Source organism: Sphaerodactylus townsendi, linkage group LG02, assembly GCF_021028975.2.
Source record: "Sphaerodactylus townsendi isolate TG3544 linkage group LG02, MPM_Stown_v2.3, whole genome shotgun sequence".
NCBI classification, from domain to species: Eukaryota; Metazoa; Chordata; class Lepidosauria; order Squamata; family Sphaerodactylidae; genus Sphaerodactylus; species Sphaerodactylus townsendi.
The window spans coordinates 35,969,312-35,979,054 of NC_059426.1; the positions used below are offsets into that span (position 1 = coordinate 35,969,312).

Below are 9,743 nucleotides of genomic sequence, written 5' to 3' on the forward strand. Positions count from 1 at the left end.
AACCATGAGTAGGTTGTGTTGTCAGTTTATCACTGGACGAAGGTTTCCATGACACGGCAGAGATTCAAACATGGATCTCCAAGATTCTAGCCCGACAATCACCACTACACAAAGATGGCTCATACAGCATACTTGGATTTCAAACAATTTGCACCTCAAAACTGTACACTTATTTTAGATGAATTACAACTGTTTTTTACTATGAGGTTACTTCCGCATGCCAACCAACAGGAGATGGCCTTACCCAGGCCTAATATCCAAGATGATGTAAATTAATACTCTGAGCATCTCTGAGCATCGACAGTGTTTTCCCCCCTCACCCATGGCAAAAAGGTCAGCCTCTTATCCATATCTGAGAGGAGAGCCGGGTTTTGAGTTTTAACTTACAAGCAAGTCTAAGACCTGCCAATGTCAGTTTTTCATAAACTGAGCATCAGCAAACAAACGTTCTTCCACAGGTCAAGACTGTTGTTCATCTTTGTATTATGAAGACTTCAAACAACTGTGACAATGACAAAAAGCAACCAAATTTATGACACATGTTGGACGACCTGTAGTTCCAGTGACTAGATCAAACTCTTGGTCATCATATCTCCACTTGGCAATCCAGAGAAAAACAGAGACATGGGCCTTTTCCACACAAAGAATGTTTCCAAAACATTTTGGATTCCCCCCCCCGCCCACCCTTTACTATGATGTTTGTCTAAACCAGTGGCGGTGAACCTTTGGCACTCCAGATGTTATGGCCTACAATTCCCATCAGCCCCTGCCAGCATGGCCAATTGGTCATGCTGGCAGGGGCTCATGGGAATTGTAGGCCATAACATCTGGAGTGCCAAAGGTTCGCCACCATGGGTCTAAACTCACCTCCTCCAAACATTTAATGGCCACTGTGAGAGGATTTTCTTGCTTATTAATTGAAACAATGCTTCATTGATTCATTGCTTCAATGCGCTATAGATCTGTTTAATCAATGTTTAATTGATTCACCCAAAATAACAAAAAAAAACCCCACATAAAATGATGAAAATGAAAAGGCAAAGGAGCAAGGAATGATGTGATGGATGTGAAAAAATGGCGGACCAGGCACCAAGGGGGAAGTTAGGTGATGGCACTGCGGTGTGGAAAATGACCAGGTTTTTCAGCTGGAAAGGTAAAATGTTTAAAATATGGGAGGGAAGCCAGCTTGGAAACGCCTCAGCAAAAAACAACGTAGCAAAAATGTTTTCAGAAACAATGGAAAAAATGTGTTTTGGAAATATTTCCAAAACTGGAAGATGGGGGGGAAACAATGCCTTGGAGGAAATGTTTTATTTCCAGCCTGAAAACATCATCGAGGGCACATGCAGAAAAGGCCATACATAGCCCTCTTCCCATTGTCATTTGAAAACTATCCTATTACTCTGCTCAACAAGGTCTGAAGTCTTCCTTCAGCATGAGGAGGCTTTCTCCAGCAGAAGCTGCTTATGAATATATCTGTTTCAGTATCGCTTGTGACAGAAAATTTCCCAGGGGACTGCCTACATAGTAATTAGCTAATCATTTTCCTGAAGGCCCAGTGCTCTGTCCTATGCCACCAGAGGACTGGATTCCTTCACAGCTGGGGAAAGGCTAAGTGGAGCAGCAGGGCAAACACCGCCATGTTGGCAGCAGGACCACATAACTGTTGGGATAGCAGCCCTGTTGCAGTTTTGCCCACAGGAGTATAGTTGCCAGCCTCCAGGCAGTGGTCAGAATCTTCCACTATTACAACTGTTCTCCACGAGACAGAGATCAGTACACCTGGAGAAAATGGCCGCTTCAGAAGGTAGACTCTACTGCATTCTACCACAGTGCAGTCCTTCCGCTTCCCAAACTCTGCCCTCCTCAGTTCCTACTCCCAAAATCTCTAGGACTTCGTGGTGGCGAATGTTTGGCACTCCAGATGTTATGGACTACAATTCCCATCAAACCCTGCCAGCATGGCCAATTGGCCATGCTGGCAGGGGCTGATGAGAATTGTAGTCCATAACATCTGGAGTGCCAAACGTTCGCCACCACGGCGAGTCTAAGTATTTCCCAGCTGGCAACCCTATGATGTCACTCCCTACCACCACCATCACAGCTGGGTGCAACCAGAAACAAAGTGTTGATCACATCTCCTTGGGACTGTACTCCCTTGGTTAAAAATGGTCACATGAATCAATCCTGATCCAAGATAGCCAGCCAGGTTCTCCACGCCCACAATTAAGGTTGCATAAAACCTGTGCTTTGATTACCCAGGAAATCTCTTCCATTTGCTCCAGCAAATTTATGGCGCAAGATTCCTACAGTCCCACAGTGAACTGGACTCCTCCCAAACTCTGATTTAAGACTCCGGAGCTAAGCACAGATTATATTTGCAAATCAGTAATACCATTACACACCCAAAAAGGAACATTTCACACATAATTACAAAGGACGATTTGTTAAGGGAAATGCTATTACAGAAGTATTCCACTGCACATAAACCACCAAAGGTTTCTTGCATTCAGAATAAACACAATTACAAAGACAAACCTATTTTAAAATGTGCCATCTCTTCCTGCCTGATGTTTCCACTCCCCGCTACCTCCAATCTGAACAGACATTCGAGAAGATTAAGTAGGAAGAATGGAAGGAGGAACATGGTTAGTGCAAAAAGGGAAATGTAATTTAGATTCAGATTTATCCAATAATAAAAGAGGAAAACATTCAAAACAAATGAATGTATGTCCAAATATGACTGAGAAATTCCATCCAGTGCATTCAAAGGAGCAGATCCGTGTCAAAACATGCCCAAAATTGACTGGAGTTGAGGCTTTGTGTCCACATTTTTATTAGAGGGTTTTTTTTCTGTGTACCAACAGGAGAGGTCCATTTTACACTATGCTACATTACTCCTGAAGGAGATCATTCCACCCCCACACAAGTACCCTAATTCAGCCCTAAATTGAGTTATGTTCCATCATTTTTCTTTCTGCTCTTCTGGATTTTTCTAGCTTTCCCATTTTATTCTCTTTTCTCTCCACCCACCCACAGACAGGCGTAGCTGCAATGCGGACATCTGGGGCAGCTCACCCCGGGTTCTGCCATTGCAGTCATGTGTCAGGGCCAGGGGCATGTCGGGGATGTTTCAGGGCAGGACGGGGTGGGGGGGAGGGAAAGCATGGACAGTTCATGCCACGGGCGCAGTTCTCCCTCCTTTCGTCACTGCCCCCAGACACATACAGATTGTGGGCCTTTCTACCACCCATATCTCCATGGAGCATTTAACAGGCATAGGACAAAATGAAGCAGAGGAATTTGAATTTATACCCACCCCTTCTCTCCTGTAAGGAGTCCCAAAGGGCCTTACAAACTCCTTTCCCTTCCTTTCCCCATAACAGACACCTTGTGAGATAGGTGGGGCTAAGAGAGTCCTGAGAGAACTGTGACTAGCCCAAGGTCATCCAGCAGACGTCATATGTAAGAGTGGGGAAACAAATTCAGTTCACCAGGTAAGAGTGCACTACTCATGTGGAGGAGTGAGGATTCAAACCTGGTTCTCTAGAGTAGAGCCCACAGTTTATTTGTTGTTTATTTTGGTTCCAGCTTGTAATGTTTTAATTTTTACAACAAGCCGCCTTGAGCCAAGGCAAAGGGTAGAGTAGAAAGATTTTAATTAATAAATAAACTGGGGCTCACTGCAGGGAGGGGAACAGCTTGTGATGATGTACCACATAAAAAGTAGCCATGCAGAAAATCCTTAATCTATGGTCAAACCGCACAGAAAAACAGAACCAACCTGTCCAGAAGAACACCCATGGATACATACCTGAACACATGAAGCTGCCTTATACTATGTCAGATTGCTGGTCTGTCAAACTCAGTATTTTCTACTGACAGACTGGCACCACCTCTCCAGGTATCAGGCTAAGCCTTGGTGTTTTACATCACCTGCAACCTAAGAAATGGGACTGAACCTGGAGCTAGCACAAGAATAAAATCTGCTTTTCATATCATCTAGACAAGCCCCTCAAAAACTCAGCACTGTTAAATTTGTGCAACACATGCAGATGTTTACCATCTACCTAATCAGAAGTCACCTGTAGCAAAAAACAAAGCTTGAAACAAATGTGCTGTGAGCCACTGTGGTGAAGTGGCTACAGCATTGGACTAGACTAGAGTCTGGGAGACCCTGGTTCAAATTTTCACTTTGCCACTGAAGTTCCTCACGTGACCTTGAGCCAGTAGCACAAACTCAGTCTTAGCTACCTCACAGAAATACTGCTGCAAGGATGAAATGGAGAAACAGAACATTGTTAAATGGGTTTGGGTCTATAAAAGGAGAAAATATAAATAACTAAATATATTTTTCCAAAAAAAAATCAAGAAAAAATAGCACTTTAAATATGAAAACTGCTTCCCATCCCAAATGCATGAGATTAATTTCCCTTCAGCACAGTTTGCTCAAATATCACTATTCTCAACACATTTGGAGGTAGAAAATGGTGCTAGTACCCACAGAGCATGAGTCAGTGTGGTAAACATTCTTACGGTTAACCTTTAGAGGAGACTAGTCATATTTATGGAGGATAGATCCTTCCGGAATCTGGAGTCATGCTGACTAAATGGTTCAGATACCATAAGATTCTGAATTTCCTGCATTTGGGCAGTCAGCTTCATCTAGTTGCGAAGTGACTGCGAGAATTACTTGTAAGACTAGTGAAGGTCATGCGCAAACACAGACACACTAAGTAGTAAGTCTATGTAATAAATCTCGACATAAAAATCTCAGCCTGATTTTATTTTTTCCATTTGACTGTTTGCTGTTTTTAAAATTGGAGGCAGTAACAGAAAAAGAAGAGAAGAATTTTGGACTTATACTCTGCTTTTCTCAACCCTAAGGAGCATCAAAAAAAGGTTTACAAACTCCTTCTCTTCCTCTCCCCACTGCAGACACCTTGTGACGTAGATGGGGGCTGAGAGAGTTCAGAGAGAACTGTGACTGGCCCAAGGTCACCCACACGCTTCACGGGTAGGAGCAGGGAAACGAATCTAGTTCACCAGATAAGACTCCTCCACTCATGTGGAAAAGTGAGGACACCAAACCCAGTTCTCTAGATTAAAATCTACTGTTCTCAACCACTACCCCACACAGGATGGACGGGTGTTGAGGAGGATACAGCAGCAAGAAAAAGACATGTGTATGATCATGCAAATAACGAACTCTGAAGAGCTCCCCCAACATTTGTTGAACCAGGGGATGCCTACTGATCGCCACAACACAGGTTATCTCTCTGGCTACTCAGTGGAAGTTTTCATTTATGCAACTACTGCATACCAGGCAAGTAATTGTGAGCTGCATAAATGCTAAAAGCACCCTTTCAGCTTTTTGTTCATCACTAAGAACAGCCACAGATGCTTTTCACTAAGACCCTGAACAACCTCCACCCCTGCACCAAACAAACAGAAGCTCTGCCAGGCAATGACTTTTTCTCTTATGCAGCATCTCGCCTTCTCTGTCCTGTTTGCCTGGAAGATATAAAGGTGCAACCTGGAAGATATAAAGGAGCAGTTCCTGTTTGCCTGGAAGATATAAAGGAGCACCAGTGGCGTAGTGGTTAAGAGCAGCTGTACTCTGACCTGGAGGGACTGGGTTTGATTCCCTGCTCTGTCACTTGAGCTGTGAAGGCTTATCTGGGGAATTCAGATTAGCCTGTTCACTCCCACACACGCCAGCTGGGTGACCTTGGGCTAGTCACAGCTTTTTGGAGCTCTCTCAGCCCCACCCACCTCACAGGGTGTTTGTTGTGAGGGGGGAAGGGCAAGGAGATTGTAAGCCCCTTTGAGTCTCCTACAGGAGAGAAAGGGGGGATATAAATCCAAACTCTTCTTCTCCTTCTTCTCCTTGCTGGTGATCATTCCAAAGTGCCGGGGTTGGGCTCAAACAGCCTGTATCTTGGTTCCTTCTGAAGAAACGGATTCCTCTCCAGATCATGGGCTTTGCTTTGGGCTAATGAAAAGCATCTAAGAACAAACCAAGCCACATGGACTACAGCTGCTGGTGCCCAGCTTAGACATATCATTTCAAGAAGAGTTTGGATTTATATCCCCCCTTCCTCTCCTGTAAGGAGACTCAAAGGGGTTTACAATCTCCTCCCCCCCCCCCCAACAACAAACACCCTGTGAGGTGGATGGGGCTGAGAGAGCTCCGAAGAACTGTGATTCGTCCAAGGTCAGCCAGCTGTATTGGAGTGCACAAGCTAATCTAGTTCACCAGATAAGCCTCCACAGCTCAAGTGGCAGAGCAGGGAATGAAACCCAGTTCCCCAGATTAGAGCGCACTTTCTCTTAACCACTGCACCATGCTGGCACCACTCTACACCCAAGAAGAGCACATGTCAAGAAATCAGAAGTCTGAGTCCAAGGCTGGGAATTGATAATTTCTTTGTTCAGCAGTTCCTTTTTCAAACATGTTGTATAGTGGTTAGCGCATTGAACCAGGACATGAGAAAACCAGGTTTGGATCCCCACTGTGTCATGATGACCTGTTGAGCAATATCAACGGCTTTGATCCCCACTAGATAGAAATATGAGGCATAAATGAAACAAGTGAATAAAGTTTTGAACACCCCAGTCCCAGAGAATATCGGGGACATCCTCCAGTTCAAACCCCTACAGAACTTGCAATAACAGATAAAAAGCTTAGCCTCAAAGGATCTTTTATTCCTATGATATATCCCTTCTCTTCCTCTTTGGGCTATTTCTCTGTAAGACCAAAGCATCCCAGAGTGATTTATCCAAACCTAAAAATATGCACAAATGTGTGAGTCTTAGTAGGTACCCCCGCCAATGCAGCAAATGGTTCTTAATGGAACAAAACACAATACTTTAAGACAATGGGTATGTCTCGATTCTTTTGAAAGATGGAGCACATTCTATAGCTTTCTCATATTCTGAAAAAGACAAGCTTTAACAGGAAGAAGAAGGAGGAGGAGGAGGAGGAGGAGGAGGAGGAGGAGAAGGAAAAGAAGGAGGAGAAGAGGAGGAGGAGGAGAGATGAATTTATATCCCCCCTTTCTCTCCTGCAGGAGACTTAAAGGGGCTCACAACCTCCTTTCCCTTCCCACCCCCCAACAAACACCCTGTGAGAAAGAACTCTCGGCAACCCCACCAGCACATTTTGGTAAGGCTGTGAGTTGGTTGACATTATTAAATTGACCCACACTTCCTCCCCACGCTCCCAGTCCTGGTTTACACATGTAAATCCATCACTTGGTTTAATTGTACACTTTTAGCCCAAACCAACATGACTGCAGCCGTTTTATGCACATCCTACCATGGGTACACTTGCCAAAAGAGCTTGGCTCATGCATGTGCAGGGTTAGCATTCCAGGTATACCTTTGACAGGTGGCCTGCTAACTCTATACAAACAAGGTGAGATGAGGAACAAGCCCATTTCCACATGTTACGGGATGTTATGTCAGCAAGGGCTTTGTCTGTGTTTGCTATTACATCTGTCGCAGCCCTTCCTGTATAATTGATGTCATCGCAGCTGAACATGAGGACTTATTCCATTAAAAGGCAGGGGGGGGGGGGCATTAAATTCTACCTGTGATGTCCTATCTGGTCACCCAAGTCATTCCCTGCTGTTTAAAGATATCAACTGGTGAATGAATACAAGGGTAAGAGGCCTGCAAGTACACATGAAAGACAGGAAGCGGGATTCCATGTTATGTTTTATGGGAGCAGAAGTTGCACACACCCTCCTGTGTTTCTCAATGCACTGGGGTGACAGAGAGATACCAAATGGGTGATGATTAAAAAAAAGAGCCTTCTTCAACACCCATAGGATGCGTGCAGGTGTATAAACGCGTACATACGAGAGAAAGGCACACAATATCGTGTGCTTGTGAAATCCAGCCAATGTGAACCTACACAGAGTCAGCACTCACAGACAGCCAACCTCTGGGTGCAGAGAGGGAGTGCATCTCCCCTGCTGCGTGCGTGTGGGTGCCCAGCACAGCAACAAAGGCCCTGAACGGGCAATCTGGGTGCAAAGGCAATGCCAGCCCGACCCCTGAGTAGGCTTCCTGGGTGCCCGGGTGGGAAAGGGAAGGTTCCAGTCTCTGGGAGGCAGAGTCCCCCACTGAGCGCCGGTGCGCCAGTGGCAAGCGGGCATGGAAGGAGCAGCGGGCACCTGCGGCAGACTGCCCGCACCATCTCTGCCCAGCCCCGCACGGCGGGTGGGGGGGGGAGCAAATCGGGGCTCTCTGGGGCGCCACCACCCCCGTCCCGCATCTCTCCAGTGGCGCAACAACGTAGCAGCCTCGGGCTGCCCGGCAAGGAGCGTGCTTCCCGCCTGCCTTCCCCCCTCCTCCCTGCCGGCTTTGCGGCAGAGGCTCCCCGCTCCTCCGCATCGCCTTTACCGTGGGCAGCAGCGGCTCCATCTGCGCGCCTTGGTCCTGGATCTCCATCCTCCGCGCCGGCGGCGGCTCCTCTTCCCTGCCGGGGCTCTGCGGGGCTGGCCGGCCGGCCTGGCTGCCTCTCGCTCGGCCTGGCTCTGCTTAGTAGTCGCAGCAGGTAGCGCTGAGGCAGGAGGCGGCCGCACGCCCCGACTCACCGGCAAGTCACATGGAGAGGCGGCTGGCGGGGAGAGCCCGGCTTGCAGGCGGCAGGCAGGGAGGGGAGGAAAACGCGGAGCAACCTGCCGCCGGGGGCTGCAGGAGGAGGAGGAGGAGGAGGAGTCTCTCCGTCGCCCTGCTCTGCCGGGGAGCAGGCCGGGCACCGGTTCAAGCGCCCTCCAGCGCTTCCGCGTTTGCAGGGCGGCTGCCGTGGCTTCTAGCGTAGTGAGGAAGGGGTGCAGATCCGGGCTCCGTCCGTGTCGAAGAGCCCCCTCCCCTTGCCTCTCCATCCTGGTGTAAGATACGACTAGATGTGCTCGCGAGTTCCCAAATAGTCCATCCTACGTAGGGTTTTTCTCCAGAGGACCCCTAACTTGGATAGCCAAGCGGGGGTGGGCTTGTTAGTACTTGGACGGGAGACCATTGGGGAAAGCCATGGCAAACCACCTCTGAACCTCTCTTGCCTGAAAACCGCATAAGAGGTTGCTGTATGTCAGCTGTGACTTGACTGCACTTTACACAGACGCAAGCCCATTGAGATCAGTAGAAGGGGGGGCAATATTCTGCATAACTACCCATAAGTTAGAGAGACCCACTAGGGCACAGATGTCAAACTGGCGGCCCTCCAGATGTTATGGATTGTTGGCAGGGGGTGATGGGAACTGTAGTCCATAACTTCTGGAGGGCCACGAGTTTGACACCTGCGCACTAGGGTGTAGTTGTCAAGGCGTCCGACTAGGATCCACCACAAGAAGCGAGTTCAAATGCTCACAGTCCCACAAAGCTTGCTGGATGTCTTTGGGCCAGTCACTCTCTTTCTCTCAGTCCAACCTACCCCACAGGGTTGTTGTGAGTATAAAATGAAGGCAAGAATGATGGGAATTACCCTGAGTTCCTTAGAAGAAATGTGCTAAATACATTAATAAGACCCACGATATTCAAAGGTGCTTACTCCCATGTATGTGTGCGAAAACTGGACCCTTAAAATGGAACATTTGCTACGAAGGATTCCTTCAAGTAACTAGTGCTGGAGCACAGGTGCATTTGCTCCAGCGCCACGTGAGAAGAAAGATCCACTTCCCTTTTTCTCAGAAAAAATGTTCCCAAAATTCCATGTAACACCCAACAAGATTCTG

At 47.3% G+C, this 9,743-nt stretch overlaps 1 protein-coding gene across 1 annotated transcript in view; it reads right to left on the bottom strand.

Moving 5' to 3' along the window:
• The window catches only part of SLC4A10 (solute carrier family 4 member 10), a 198,273-nt gene extending 189,631 nt beyond the window's left edge, over window positions 1-8,642 (bottom strand). Inside the window, exon 1 of the mRNA XM_048486961.1 lies at window positions 8,413-8,642. Within this exon, the coding sequence (XP_048342918.1) occupies window positions 8,413-8,460 (48 nt within the window). The 5' untranslated portion in view covers window positions 8,461-8,642. The remainder of the gene's footprint in view (window positions 1-8,412) is intronic.
• Between the last annotated feature and the right edge of the window lie 1,101 nt (window positions 8,643-9,743).